Here is a 16,204-nt window from a genome sequence, read left to right as displayed (position 1 = left end):
AAAATGCTTCACTTTTTAAAAGGAGTCTTTGCCTGACCAGCTGATTTAGCTTTCATCTGGGTTATTTTTGCTGAAAATAAACAAAGCCTGCTGTAGAAAAATGAGAAACTCTCCCTCAAAATGTAAGATACAGAAAGATTTGTGAGGATAAACCTCACAAATTACTTGGCCTGGAACTGAAGTCCCAGCAAAAGGAGATTTTTGATCCAATAAATACATGCCTTTGGAGACCACAATAAAAGGAATTCTAGTGGCAGAGCATGTCTATGAAAATTCACTGCAGTATCAGACATCCCAGGTGCCTAATTTATCAGGAATCATTATGCTGCTCAGTGTTCCAGGGACAGGTCTGGACAATGAAATAGCTTTTGCATTCAAAGAGGTGACATTTAGTCACCCGGCATTTAACTGCCAGGCATAAAGGCCACTGCTTGTGAATGGGGTTTGTTTGAGACCTCTGTGGTTAACTGGAGACTAAGGGTAAACTTTAGAATTAAGTATGCTGCAGCTCAGTCAATATCTTGAGCTCAACATCATTGATGGGGGGTGATGAGGCAGTTTGAGTTCCTGCTGAGCTTATTTAGAATTGGGACTGCCACAGAACCTCACCAAAGATTTGGTTTGAAATTGTGCCTTTGAGAATACTTACTTCAAATGTAAAAACCCAATAAAATTAGAGTGTATGTTTGAATTTGCCTCTGATGAATACATATCACAAAAGAAATAGTCATGTTCATATATGTGTTCAGCTGAAGGCTGCATCCTTTGGGAACTGATATAATTCAGCTCCATGGAGCAAACAAATAAGAAATAACAAGTTAACAGTTACAGTAAAACCAATGAAACCAAAACAATTCAATGCAAAACAAAAAGCCCCTCCAAAAGGTATTCTAACCAGAAAGTCATTTATAAATTAAGGAATCTCACACTCACAGAAGGAATCTCATAACTAAAAGGTGGAATAGCACTGTGATCAGTAATAATGCTGTGGGGCTGGCTACATTGAAAAAGCTTGTACAGGCAGGCTCAGGATACAGCCCTCAGACATGCCTTCTGGAAACAGCGCTGAATCCTGTCACTGTTTCTCAGCAGTGACAAATCAGGGTAGAGCTAGAAAGACAAAGATTTGGAGAGAGAAAAATTGTTTATTTTGTTTTGAAACAGCTTTAAGGTAAATCAGAAAAAAAAAAAAAAAAAAGATTTAGCATACAAGCCTTTTGTCAAGTCAGTCGTTATTTGTAAAGATTTTACCAGGAAGCCTATAAAGAAATTCACATGCAACTTAGTATATAGTGGAGAAAAAAGAGTTACAATTTTCCTTTCAGTTTCTTTTACCACTATTGGATCCTATTTTGGATTGCAGGTATAAGAAATCAGACTGATGCTGCATCAGAAGCTCCTGAGATTTTAAGACCCAGAGACCATTCTGACATTGAGAATTCCTGTGGAGATACACTGTCTTCCACTTTCATTTGCAGTCTGGTTAATGAGCCTGTAAATTGAATTAACTCAGCTGAAGTCCTCAAAACCCAAGCTGAAATGAAAACAAGATAAGGGAAGTGTATGGCAGCAATACTTGGTACCTTTGGCTTCCTGAGGAATGTAGTAAGACTGAAATAATAATAATAGTAGTAGCAACGATAACAACAACAATGACAACTGAATATGTTACTGAAGATAAATGATTCATTATAGTTTACAAAGCAAGCTATTAAACAGTGTTCATATATCAGAGTGCTGGGTACTCAGTGAGTCAGTGTTTCCCAGTTCTAAAGAGCAGTCTCTAAAGAGATTAAGAGTAGCTAAAGAGGAAGGCTTCATATTTTAATTTTTTCCCTGGTACTATGGTATGTGCATATCCTTTTGGATGATGTTTGGCATCTCTTTTTTAAATAGAAAATGAGTGGCCCAGGGAAGTGACTGCCAATTGGAATAGTAAATAACTATTTATGATAGCAACAGTGCACTGAAGTGCAGGGAAAAAGCTGGATATCACTGCATCATTTTTTCCCAATGGTTTTGAAACAATCAGTGACAGAAGAAAAAAACCATAATCTGTCCTTCCTCTATAGATGAAAAAGTACCTGTTTCTTTGTTGGCAAACAGAAAAGAAAGGCCTCCCTCCTCTGTTGGTGGTGCCTCTCCAGCCCCCCTGCACCTGCCTGGGGCTGCTGTGTGCCAGCATCACCCAGAGACTGGCTCTGACAGAACCTGACATCCCTGCGCCAGGGCGTGAATCACTGCCCCGGCTGCTCATTTGCACTGACTACACTCTGAATTTCTATTGGTATGAGGCAGTGATTTCATCCAGCTTCAGCATGGTTTCATCAGTCAGTCCAGACATGCATTTGCTGACATTGTTTCCCTGCTCACAGTAAGGGTTTCTCTGAATCAGACTGAGTGAGGTGATTCCCCATTTGTTTGCTGAGATAACAGAGCCTAAGTGACTTAATGATTCATCCCTCTTGCAATTACCTCAGCCATTAAACAGACTGATGCCCTAACGCCCTGCCCTCTGTCTGTCTTTCTCTGCTTCTAGACTCAGTTTTGGTTTACTGTCAGGTGGAAAAGTCAAACCTGTCTCACCTCTTCTGTGTCCATGAATGGTTCTTCTGCCTCAGGTGTCATAAACATTTACCTTTGTGAAGTCATGGCTATTAACTCTCCCCAGAGGCTCACAAGAGAAAGCTGATATGTTTCTGATATCCTGAAGGCTGTATGAAATGCCATCTAGGTTTGAATATATTTGTATATAAATAAATATTTCTGTCACAAAAACTGATATCCACCTTAAATTAAAAACAGCACAGCAATCCAGGGATTGGATGGCATTTCTTATCAGCTGATGCATGTACGGGGAATCACCGTGCATGCAAATCATCTTCTTTATACAGGAGTCAATCTGATGTCATGTTCAACAAGAGAATTTGGAAAAAACCCAACTTCACAAAATTTTTTCTTGTCTCAGCTGAGAAAACTGAAGACATGGAGAACAAACATACAGAGATTTATCAAGTTTTGAATGAAAGAAACTTGCAGCAAGAATACTAGAGGTGATATCAGTTAGTGACAATGGAACTAAATGAAAGTCCTTTGTCTTATTTTCATCACTTTTATTCCTGGGTATGAAATGAGACCTAAACTGCATTATTATATATTAGAATCACTAGAGTATCTGCTGTGTACTATCACAATAATGACGTGATTTTCTGGGGAGAAAAAAATGATAGGAAGAAAGCCCTGAATATATTTTTTCTCCTGTGAAAGCCATAGATAACTAGTAGTCATGTTTTGGCTCAAAAATAAATGTGAAAAGTAGTACATAGTGGAGGGAGGCATGCAAGATATGTGCTTCAAGTCAGATCAAGGGTTCTGGTAGACATTTGCATGCTCAGCAGCAGAATTTTCTGTCTTGTTAAGATCTGGTTATTAAAATTATTAGAGAGATGTCTCTGCCCAAATTAAGGTGCAAACGAGACCACATACCAAAGTCAATAGTATGGATTTTAATTTAACAGTAAATGTGAGGTAGAGAGGGAGAGGGAGAAAGAAATAGGAAAAGAGAGAATCTGTGGATCCTCCAGCCAAGGTGTGCACGCCCACTGCATCTGAGCTGTTAAGTGGTTGATTGTTTGAGTCATTAAACATTAACAATCCAGTCTCTCACAAGTCTGCAAGCAGTAACTACCACAGAAGAATAAATCTGACCAAAAAAAGGGCTACTTACATGTTGTTAGCATTGATTCCCTCAGAGTGAGAGCCCCAAAATAACTTTTGCCCATCCAAAAAATCTGGTTGGATATAAACCAATCTAAAAAACATTTCTATAACCTAAGAATAAAATTTAAGAAAACATAAGCCTACTCACAGTACTTATAAGTTCTTTTCATTTCTCTATAAGAATCTCTGAGTAATTCCTTTAAAACGATATAATTAAACTTTTCTTGCCTCCAAGGAACATTTGGGAGATATGTTTAAATAAGGCTACTCAATAATGAAGTTTAGAGCTCAGCAATAGGACTCAGAAGCTGTTTAACAGAACAGAAGAATGTGTGTGGGGAAGACCACCACCTTCAAAATTTAACAATGCAGCATTTAATGATGTACTTGGTGTTTGTCCAAAATATTGAAAGCAACATGTAGGCCTAATATACCTACCTTAAAAGAGCTATAAGGATTTTGTGTCTGATACATATATATGTACTTATGAGCCAAAAAATGACAGAAGTTTGATAGAATTTGAAATTTTATTTAGATGATATTACCCAGACATGCTATCCGTAAAAATGGTTACTCTAGAAAGCATACTTGTGTTACTTAATAAATGGTTATAAATCACATGAGAAAGAGCAGCACTAAACTGAATTTCACTAGAGTGTTAGTTCTTTCCAATGTAATTGAATGCCAGGTCCTTTTATTACTTATACTTGTCTTGTTTATATTTTCCAACAGGCCAAACACAGAAAGATGGCCTATATCGCTAGTGGGAGGTAAGAGAAATAGATGTATGAGGAATTTCAGGACAGGATTCAGGTATCTCTGCTGCTGCTGAGACTGTTGTGTGTGGAGCTCTGAGAATGGAAATGACTCTCTGAAGCTTTCATGTTGATTTTTTCATCTTTGTTTGCAATGAAGAGAGACTGTTTGCAATACTTGAAAACGAGCCTTGAAAACTGTCATCAGTCATTTTTCTTTACAAGCAAAGAGTATATCTCTTTTTAAAGTTCCTGGTTGTTCCTTAGTCATTGAAACAATGATAAATGCAGGGGATATTTTTTCTAGTGAATCAGTGCTTCCTGTAGTAGGTTCTTCTTCCAAAGCTCTAGTATTTGGATTGGGACATGCGATAGAGAAGTGGTATCAGATATTAGGTCAGATTTCAAACAAAAGTGTCATAAACTAACCAAAAAATATGGGAAGACATTTTCACATTTAGGAAATTTAAGCAGGACTTACAAGGACTGTGTACAAATATTTTGCTCTGCTATTATCTTCTAATCTCAATTGTTTTCTTTCACAACACAGGCCTACCTATAGTTTCCAGTATAAATGACAGTAAATCCAAGCCCAGAGGAGTTCAGACAGAGCCACTGGAATAATCAGATAGAAAACAACATTTTTGTCTTTTTTTTTTAATGGTTGCTCCACAGCCTAACAACCCTTTAGTTTAGCCTCAGATGTGTTCTGTGCTAGATTCTGGCACGTAGATCTCCTTCCCTGGGACTTGCCTGTCAATAGGGATGTGGATTGGTGGAGGGGTCCACACTCTGTTCTTAATCTTACCCCCAAGTAGGACATGTCTTGTGGCACCACAAACTGGTGGTGGTACTTGGGTGAGTGGAACTTAATGTCTATTTTAATATCTGGCCAGTACATCACATGAAGAAACAGTCTGGCTGAGCTATTACATCTTACAACATACTTTTTCCATTCTCTGCTGAACTGAAGATTTTTTTCTTTGATGCATCATGTCTATAAAACAATTTTTTTCACAACAAATTTGTTCTTTCCTCTACAAGCTGCTGCTCTAATGGAAATATTTTTCTGTCATTTTTTTTCCTGTTCAACTAGAACACAGGAGAACATGTAACAGAACTCTTAATGGAGCTCAGCATAGGAATTCAGTCCTAATATAGACTGTAAAATTTGTGTCCACCAAAAACTTTGGCATCTAGCTACAGGCTAGAGCTTCTGGAGAGACAGCTAACATTTACACATATCCTATGATGACAACTTACATGACTTGAAGAAAGAAGAGCTACAAACAATGAATTTTGATACCAGCTAGGTAAGAACAGTAATATAAAATAATGCTTGCTATCAGCTATCTGACATGGATCCAAATTTCCAGCCACTATTCTTGCTACTACAGGCAGTAGGCTGTAAGTGTTTTCCAGGACCTCCTGAAGGAAAACTGGTCTTTGCCTTGCATGACTCAGACATGTAACACATGTAAGAGCTGATCTTTTACTTTGTCCAGAGTAAATAAACAAATTGAGTCTTGAAGTACCACATAATGACAGAAGCTTTTCACATACTGTCGCTTCTGTATTTAGCTCAGCAGCTTGACTCCTATGGAAACCTACAGTGGGAAAAGTATAAATGAATGAAGTGTTGAAATGGCTGTGAATTTCAAGTTCGGAATAGTAATTGTTTGCGTTTCCAAAGGCAATGTAGAGCATTTCTCCCTAAAGATTTTGGAAATGGAGGCTTTCTGCTTACCCTGGCAAAAAGGATAGCAGAAAGAACCCATATATCCCTCTATGTCCTTGTGCACTTGTGTACATGGCCTAGACACAGGTCTTGATTTCCTAATTCATTTAATTCCTTCATTATATAAATTGAACAAACAATGCACCGAATTTACTAATGTAAACAGGAATGCTGGCATTCTGTCTAACTGTTTAACAGAAGTAAAATGAAATCTACTAATAAAATGAAATTACAGTGTAAAGCACTTGTCATATGAATAATTAGGCATTATAACAGGAACAGTATGCTTGCTTTGTTCTTGTCCATATTATTTCCATTTAGCAGCTGCTACACCTGACAAACAACTGCCAGATGCAAGAGTTCCCTGATGGGGACCTGAATGTGCTCTGTGTGTCCTCATGAACTTTAATACAGTTAAAATTTTCTCCAGGACCTGCAGAAAAGTAGACAGATGTTTTGCCAACTTAGCAAATTGGAAAATTCCTTCTCTGAGCAGGTGGGAAATGCACTAAATCTATCTCAGATAGAAACGATTTGGATAGCATTCACGTTCAAATCATCTGCTTTTGTAATCTCTAAAACATGGAGCATGTTGTTCACAAACTTTACTTACTTGTAGCAAAATAAACAAACTCAGCTTACCACACATGCTTTTACAAACCAAAACACCTGCTCTCCAACAGCAGGTGGGAAATCCAGATCTTTTAAATATCTGTGTCCTGATGATTCCTCTGCTAATTTTGCATTAAGAGTTAGAGATTACAGAATATGCTTCTGCTTACTACCAGTGTAATAGAGCTTGGGACAGTTGCAAACAGTCTTTTTTAGAGTGAAAAAAACCACCTAGTATCACAAGACTTGTCACTGTGAATTCATACCATCTGTCTAATGATGAATGACACCAGTGTGGATGGTATCAAGTCAGCCTACAGATTTGCTATATATACTTATTATCCTGCAGATACATCACACAAAATGGCCCTGCACACACTGTGCATCGAAACAGAGCATATAATGCTTTATCACAGGGTAGACTGGTCTATTAAAATGATCATGTGTTCGGAAATGAAGAAGGCAGTTGTTGATTTCAGCCTATAATTTATTTTTGTGGCATTTTTTCTCCTGAAGTCTCATTTCATGATTCACATTCCATTTTGCTGCTATTTGAATACTACAAATTCTGTTATTTTTTTATACCTTTTATTCTCTGATCCATGGGAATGTCACAAGGTACATTTTTATAGTCATTTCAAACAGCACACTCTACACTTCTCCAGCAAAGTGCAAACAATCTTTGCTGCTTAATACATATCTAGATACTCTTTAAAAAATTTTGCTGCAGTTTAATGCTATTGATTTGTGGTTCTTTCCTGAGGTGAATCTGGTAGTGCTCCAAACTTAGTGAAATGGAACACCTAGGACAGATTGTCTACTTGTGTAAGCTGCAGAAAATTGAAATATGTTTATGTATGATGAACTCTGACAGCAAGATTTACCCATATATTAAAGATATTACATCAGAATTATAAATGAGATTAGAGTTTCCTTCTATTCCCTTCTGCTCCTTTTTCCCCCCTTCCTGATACAGCTCTCACTTGGCATAATGTGATTGCTACTTCAGCTTCGTTTTTTCATTTTAAAAGTATTAAAGGCTTTGGCTCATATGACCTAATATCAGTGATTTAAGAGGTAAATATTGAGACTAAGTTTATTATCTAGATTTCCTCTACTTTGTCATGGATAAAAGATGTGATGAGTTGCCTCTGCAGGTACCTTCTTTCATGGAGTGTGAATTCTCAGGTGTCAGTCTCAGAGTAGATATTTGTCTTTCAGTTTGCCATGTAGTTTTCACCTAGTACTGGTATCTTAGCTCTATGTCAAGCAGAAGCATCAGAAGCCAACAGCCAGCAGAAACATCATCTTCTTTGTTCCTTTCAACTTAGTGATATTTTGAACATGATAAAATCTGCGGATTTTATTGGCAGTCATATTATTTATGACAACATCAGGGTAAATGGCTTGGTCCAGTTCCTTGTGAAATGAAACAAAGTCACATAAGAGGCAATTTACAAGTGTTTGCTGTTCTTTTTAACAGAGTGCTTCTCTGTTCAGGGGAGATCTCTATTTCCTGTGTGCTTTGACTTTATGGCTTCTGGACCCCCTGGCCTCAAATTATTCAGTGGCAGAACATTAGAACCAAACTAAGCAGAAACAAAATCTAACAATAGCCAAATGATTCAGAAAGAGTAATAATTATGGACAAGAAATATCTCATTACTGCAAAATCCCACCACGTTAGTTTTTAATAGATACTGCTCACTAAATGAAATAAGCCTTTGAATGAAAAGAAGGGTGTGTAGGGAAGCTAAAAATGATAAAGAGAAATTTAACAGTTGGCAGGGTGCAGCATCAAACAGCACAAATTGAGTTAGTTTAAGCATTTAATACAGTTTTAGTCTACAGGAGGGACAGACATGCTTAGTCAAGTTTTATCCTTTCTGCTGTTGAAAGCATACACCCAGGCAGATGGTACAAATATGTGCATCTCAGGTTTTTGAACTCTCAAATGTCTTATGTCACAAATACAACCTGCTTAGAGTCTGTAATCTGTTTACTACTGGATATGTGCACTTAGCCCCCAAGTCACATATTTGCTCACAGAAGGTCCACAGCTGGAACATCAGGATGGAATCTTATGCATGTAAATGGTTCTGTCAAGGGGCACGCTCCACCTCACTTAATTTTTTTTTTTGCAGAGAAAATTGTGCATAGAGTCTCTTATTTGTCATAACCAGACATAAAAATATTTCCCAGCGAATAATGGAATTGCCACGAAACTAAACAACAAGCTGATTTCCTACTAACAGAGAACAAGATGCGAACAGTATTTGGAATGTTTTTAAAATGGGGTACTGATTAATTCTGCATTTATTCAACACTACATTAACTTTTTAAGTCACTCAGGTAGCATCAAATTCTTTGCACTCCAGACAATACAAGTTTCCTCATTGCCTGCAACAGCAGTAAAATGATTTCTGTTAAAGGATATATAGTGCAATTGTAGAAGAAAAAAATATTATAAAATTTTTGTGCAAAATATTTTCGTTATAGAAGCTCAGATTTTTTAATATGTGGCAATTAATAGAAAAACAGTTGGGTTGTATTATTTAAATAAAAATTAATTAACAAATTTAATTACTCCAGGTTTCCAAGCCACTTATATAATCATGGAAACAGTGCGATATGGTTAACTTTGGCATAGGTAGCAGACTAAGTAATTTCTCCAGGTATCTTGCAGCCCTGTTTGGATAATTCCGTAAAAGACACTTTGAAATATTCATTCTGCTACAGAATGCTCTTTGTTCTGAGTCACATTTTAGTAATAATGAACTATATTTCTTGTCAAAACTCCTGTGGGCAAGTGGCTATGACACAATCAATGTGATTCAGCATCCTCCTCCTCAAATGAATTTCACAAAAAATCTTATAACTGCATTCAATATGAGTACAGACTTTGATACAAGATGTTTCTTTTCTTTGAAAGATAAGTAACAATGTATTTTAACTCTTGTAACTTATTATTTTTACCTATTTTTTCTGTATTAATTGTAGTAGTTAATAATATGGTGAGTCATCTTATTTAGGAAAGTGTGGCAAACACTCGTGCTATGAAATGCCACTAATCATTGTGTTTCCATTTTGTGGATCGGAAATAAGTAATTTTAGACTTCAGACTTAAAAATCGTGATTTCATTTGGGCTGAAGAGCAATATTTTCGTCACTCTTGTTTGAACTAAAGTCACAGTAACTCCCACATAATTGTTGAAAGATTTGAGCCTGCATTTCTGAAATCTTGACCAGAAAGTCTCTGATGCTTGAAGCTCTGCAGCTGCTCGTGACTGCAGGCATTACCATTCTGGGTTGGCTGAGGATCTAGGGACTCATTTCATGCCTACACTATCGAGGGGTCACTGGCTTCAGGAAGCAATTCAATATCCATGAACCTAGAGAAAAAAATGAAGCTGTAGAGAGTGTCTAGGGAATGTTTGTCAGGAAAGTGAGAAGGGGATTGAGTTCTTGATGCTGCATTTTTCTTTAAATGGAGAAAACACAGAAATAGCACTGTAAGTAGGAATCATCATGCAAACTCAGAACCAGCTTGGGGGTTTAAGGTGCTACTACACGATATTGAGTAGACATAGGCAGAAACCTCAAGTGTGGGTTGGTTATTTTTACATCTAGAGCTGAGTGCTAAACACCATGGCAAATGCTACTTGTGATTTGCTAGGATATAGCAATGTGATTCCCCATGGATGAATCCATGCTACCCTACTTCTCATTGTTGATCCTTGACACCTCAATTAATTAGCTTTCTCCTACTCCTTGTTCAGATTGCTTTGCCCAGTCCCTGACAAAACAGAACATACACTGTGATTGCTGTGTGGTACTAGCCTAGCTGTGGCTCAGTTTTATTTAATAACATTGTGTTACTCTGTGGAACAAATTCTGACTAATTGCTTCCCACCACTCTGCCAGTCTGTGAAAAGGTCAGCATTGAAAACCATCAAGTCAAAGCACCCTGCTGAATCTCCATAAGGTTGTACAAAAATAGCAGACTTTGGTGAATGAGGTCTGACTGGTAGGGAAGTTAAGTGTTTTGATGAAAGAACTGTGCTCATCGTTGATTCAGGTGCTGAAGTTTTGATTTTCCCCCCAGGTGCAATGAACATAAACAGTTTTGACTTTGTAGATCTTGTGAAAAACTCTTCCTTTTTGCCTTTTTTAGCAAATCAAACTACTTTCATATAAACTTGCGTAATTGCTGTTGATTAGTTTATTGCAGAATCACAGACTCAGAGAATACCATGAGTTAGAAGGGATCTATGAGGATCATCAAAGTCCAAGTCCTGGCCCTGCGCAGGACGCCCCAAGAGGTCCTTGCGCCTGAGAGCATTGTCCAAATGCTTCTTGAACTCTGTTGGGCTTGGTGCTCCTCTCCTCTCCTCTCCTCTCCTCTCCTCTCCTCTCCTCTCCTCTCCTCTCCTCTCCGCTCCTCTCCTCTCCTCTCCTCTCCCCTTAGCTTGAATTTTTATTTTAATCAATGAATATAATTTCTCCCTTTCTTGCTTTCTTCCTCAGTGCTAAAAAGTACACAATGTCTTTTTAATATTTAATTAATGAGATCACTTTACAGGTGTTAGTTTAAAGGTAACCATAGCACAAATGCATCCATTATTAACTGCAGAACGACAGTGGCTTCTTGGGAACCCTCTTCAGTTTAATATGAGAACCCCTGTCAACAGAAAACAGCACTGATATTGTTGTTAAGTGTGACAGACTGGCAAATGCAATGGGCACCACGCTGGAACAATGCAAACTGCTCATATCAATGAAAGAGGCAACATTTAAAAGCGATGTGAAGGCAGACAGCGAGAGGCTGGCCAGGAAGGTTCGGTTCCGCGTGGCGTCCTCGCACAGCGGGCGGGTGCTGAAGGAGGTGTATGCTGATGGGGAGGCTGCCGACTCTCTGGACTCCGAGTATGCCAGTAGCTCAGAGACTGACCAAACCAGCCGGCTGAGTGAAGTGGATGGGCAGCAGAATGGACACGTAGGGTCGGAGTGTGATGAAAATGAGAATGAGCAGGATGACTTGCTCATTTTAGTCAGAGCCACTAAAGAGAAAGGATTTGGTACAAAGAGAGTCAACATCCTCAGCAAAAATGGCACAGTCAGGGGAGTCAAGCATAAAGTCAGCGCTGGTCAAACCCTTTTTGACAATTTGGCAAAAGTATTTCAGGTAGGTGATGCAGATCTGCTGTCTGTAAGCCCTGTCTCTGTCCCTTTTAACTCCATACATTATTCTTTGCTTTCTTCAAACTGCGCTCATTTTGGATTTCTCAATATTCTGTCTCGTTCCCATTGCTATCCACCTGCTGTTGTTGCACAAGAGAGGCACACTGGTCCTTCTAGTACAAAACAGCTCCGCACTCCATATTGACTGTGAACTTTGTTCTTCAAAATTGACCCAATATTTGCTGAGTAGAAATATGTGTGTTGTGCTTCCCATGCATGGATTAGGAAAGAAATGTAACAGAGGATTTAACTGGGGCTTTTCTGGAGATCCATACAGGTCTCCTGTACAGGGATGTGTCATGTTTCCACTCCTGCTGTATTAAGTCTAATGAGTTTACGATGTTATCTGCTGTCCCTACATGTAAATATGTATACTTGCAAATTCCATTCTGTTTAACCTGCAAAGTAGATCGAATTAGGTGCAGGGTGGCAGCAATGATGGTTTTCCCATATGAAAATTTCAGGGGAATGAAATCTTAGTCGGAGGTCTCTTTTATCTATTTTCTATCTATTTTGTAGAAGGAGCAGAATATCTGTATTTGAAACAGTATATGCCACACTAATGCCTTAGGCAGAGAAACACAGGCCTTCAGAAAAATTAAGATAAAAGTTCTAAAATATTTATCTCATATGTATAATTTATCTATATATGCTATTCAAGCCTTTAAACCATTAATCTTCACACAGATAGCAACAAGTGTGCAACCAGACTCTTTCTCAAGGTTCTTAGAATCCAGAATTACGCTTTTCAATTAAATTATCCTGTGATGGCTTCAGGGCATTATTTTAAAACTTTTATGCAGTTTTAAATCATGGGGAATTTGATATTAATAACTAGTGTTTTTGCATTTTGAAATTACTTTGAAATGAGGTAATTTCATATTACATTAATAAATGGCAATAGATTAACATTCTCTTGCTTCTGGATATGAATTTATCCTCTATGTGGTACCTAAATTAACAGTCTTTTTGTCAATATGAATGTTCCTGTAGAAGTTGAAGTTTCAGAGAAGAATAGCCTGTTAATTTTTGTTCTTTACGTCACATCACACAGCACTCAAGTAGTTTGCTTTCTTCCAAGCTGCTCAAAGAAGAGTTTGTCCTTAATTCCTTACTCTGGTAAAATTTGTAACAAACTCACTTTTTCTAAGTAGATTTGAATTTGTAAGTATTAACTGAGGCATGTTTGGGTTCTTATCTAGCTTCAATGCCACTGTTCTGTGCTATTTCATTATGCAGAGTACACCATTTCACCCCACTAACCTCATTCCCTTCTAAAAGCTGTCTTCTACTACATCAGTAACACCAAGCTAAGAAATTTGAATCAGCTAGATAAACAGATCTGCTTGAAGACATATGCACCTTAATTAGTGTCCTTGCCATATTGCTTTTTCTGTCCCCAGTTTTAGATTGGAAGTTCTTCAGGAAAGCCCATGGACTGAAATCAATGTACTTTGATTGCAAAGCTTCTTGTATTTCTAGCAGAGTTAATGCTAGGACCAGGGCTGTTTCCATGAGGTGTTTTGCCAGGAGAAAGTATTTTCTTGAAAGGAGGCATATCCATCTTATAACTTCAGAAAATTACATGTATCCAAGTCTACCACAGAAGTCCTTAATTAAAACCTGTAAAAGAATGAGTGGTTTAAAAGGTGGTAAGGATTTTTTTAATTGACAATATTTTACTGCAGAAGAAAGGGGAAAAATTAAATTATCAGATGAAAACAAACCAAAGTTTTTCATACAGCATTACTATGAAGAACTCTGTGCTACAGGCATTGTAAAGTCCAAAAGAAAAGGCAGATTTTCAAAGTGGATGAGGAAAATATATGTGGAACTGAGAAGCTTCTTCCAAGGCAGGTCTAGATGAGTGATTTCTGAAAATAACTGTATATTCTTACATTAAGCACCTACTGGATCAAAGACATATATTTAATAATACAGAGAATATAATGGTTTGAGGTTTCTACTCAACTTCCCATTTCCCCAGAGATAAAGTTCTAAGTCTAGTGAAAAAGAATGACGGTTTGCATGTCTTTTATGCCATACTGTGAGCCAATTGTGTATGCCACATGGTGAGCACAGAGGAGAGCAAAACACAAAGGTTGGCTTTGAGATGGATTTGAAACTGCTCTATCCTAATGAGAAATATGATTGAAATCCGTCCAATTACAAATGAAATAATGGCCTTTGGAAAGAGATTAGAGAATGATTTCTAGTTTTCTGTAAGCATGTTCCAGACAATTAATTGAGCTGTAATACCAGTTAGAGAACAGCAAGCATTCTTCTTTCAAAGATTTAGTAATATAGAAAGATGTCTTTATTAGCAGGTAAAACACAAAATCTCCTTATCTGGGCAAGTTTCTAAGTTACCCCCTTAATTATGTGAGGTCATCTCCAGTTATATGTTTCTCTTAGATAAGCAGCAGCAGATGTATAACAATAGCTAAGAGGAGAATGCCCCTCCCTGAGGAGAGTCCATCTCTGCCCTTTTGATGTTTCAGCAGCAGGAACTCGTATGAGATGAATTCGTTGTGCATTTCTCAGAGTTAGCGTCAAAGTCAGTATTTTTAATCTCAGAGTATGCATATGAGCTCTTGACAATCCCATACTCTAGGCAGTGATAAATTCTTGTATGCAAACACTTCTTATTTAGTATTTACTATATCACTTCCTCACTAAAATGTGTATGTAAGAAGCCAAATACCGAGTGTGTGTGAATGTCTTGTGACCCTGAAACTAGGGGGTGTTTTTTTACTGTAATATCAGCATTCTGCTTCTTCAGACTATATCTGCAAACTCTTCTAATATACTATTTCCCCAAATCCCTAGAGGCTGCCTGTGATAGAGGAGAGATCCTTTAAAGCAAATCACTTTGCTCAGATATTCTAGGGATAAGCATGGATTCATTAACTGGGCTTTGTTATGTTGTGCAGTCAAGACCTTTGATTTTGTCTGTTCAAGTACCTGTGCTAAAAGCACTCATGTATTTTAATATTCTATGGAAATATTTGGATTTTTGAATTTTTTTTACACATTTTCTTACTACAGCCTTTCTACAGAATTGGTTCAGACGCTTTCTTCCCACAAACTTATCTGAAAAAAATCACACCTTCTGGAGCTTTTTTCAATTTTAAGAGAGTGATGTAATGCAGGAAGTATTTCTAGAAGAAAAGGTGTTTCTGGTTGTTTCTATATGATACAAGCCTGGTTTGACAACGTATATCTAGTAGATGTGTGTCCCCTGCTACATCTTCCCACAGTCACGCACTGAGTGCTTCTCTCACCCTCTCAATCCATGACGTCTCGTTTCCACTGTTCCCTGAGAAGCTGAGTCCTTCACATTACTCTGTCTGAGGACTGTCTGTGTCCCCAGAGGAGAGCTGCTCCAATGCTGTGACAGTGAAAGGTCTCCCACAGGTCATCCCTGCACAGCTGGTGAAGCTGCTGCCAGGTGAGTGGGAGCAGCTGTGGCAGCTGGGGCTAACACAGCCATGGGGATGGAATGTGGGACAGAGCAGGAATGTGGGACAGAGCAGGACACATCCAAGGGTTGTCTCAGCTTCATGGAAGAACATTCTGGGGGAAGAAAGGTGGGGAAGAGACCAGCTCTATTGAGGCTACAGGAGAGCATGGTTTCCATGGCAACCCCTCCAGCCTTTTCCTCCTTGGGGTGGATGCCACAGGGAGGCTGTTGACATAGCAACCACATCCTGTCGGGGTGAGACAGTGGTGGGTGGGGTGATGATGGGTGTTGACATAACAACCGCTCTGAGTGGGGAAAGTGGGAGGGAGGTCACCGGTGGTCATTGGTGGAGGGCAGGGACAGCCACATGTATCACCCAGCCCCCACTAGCACCTAACCTGGGCCTGGGGGTAGGCTCCCACAGTGCTGGAAATACAGGCGTCAGACAGCTGGGAACATTTTATTTGTGAGAAACACACACTACTGAAAATCCTGAAAAGCAGGAGGGGGCTGGAGCTCCCAGTCTCCCCGTTCATGTATCTCCTTGGTATAAATTTTCTCTGGCTGAGACACTAAAACTGACAGCGTCAGCAGCTCTGAAGCTGGGGACATGACTTGCCAATTATGTCAGAAGCATAAGCCCCTTCTTATCTGAAGTAATTGTGGTTGTATTTC

The 16,204-nt window shown here is 38.5% G+C and overlaps 1 protein-coding gene across 1 annotated transcript in view; it reads left to right on the top strand.

The window, feature by feature from the left end:
• The first annotated feature begins 11,563 nt into the window (after positions 1-11,563).
• The window catches only part of GRXCR1 (glutaredoxin and cysteine rich domain containing 1), a 37,304-nt gene continuing 32,663 nt past the window's right edge, over positions 11,564-16,204 (top strand). Inside the window, exon 1 of the mRNA XM_042053740.1 lies at positions 11,564-12,010. Coding sequence (XP_041909674.1) covers positions 11,564-12,010 — 447 coding nt within the window. The remainder of the gene's footprint in view (positions 12,011-16,204) is intronic.

The sequence above is a fragment of the Corvus kubaryi genome, unplaced genomic scaffold (genome assembly GCF_017639235.1).
Source record: "Corvus kubaryi isolate FWS band 111438036 unplaced genomic scaffold, C.kubaryi_AGA036_p1.0 split1-131, whole genome shotgun sequence".
NCBI lineage: Eukaryota > Metazoa > Chordata > Aves > Passeriformes > Corvidae > Corvus > Corvus kubaryi.
This window is presented reverse-complemented; position numbering and strand designations above follow the sequence as displayed.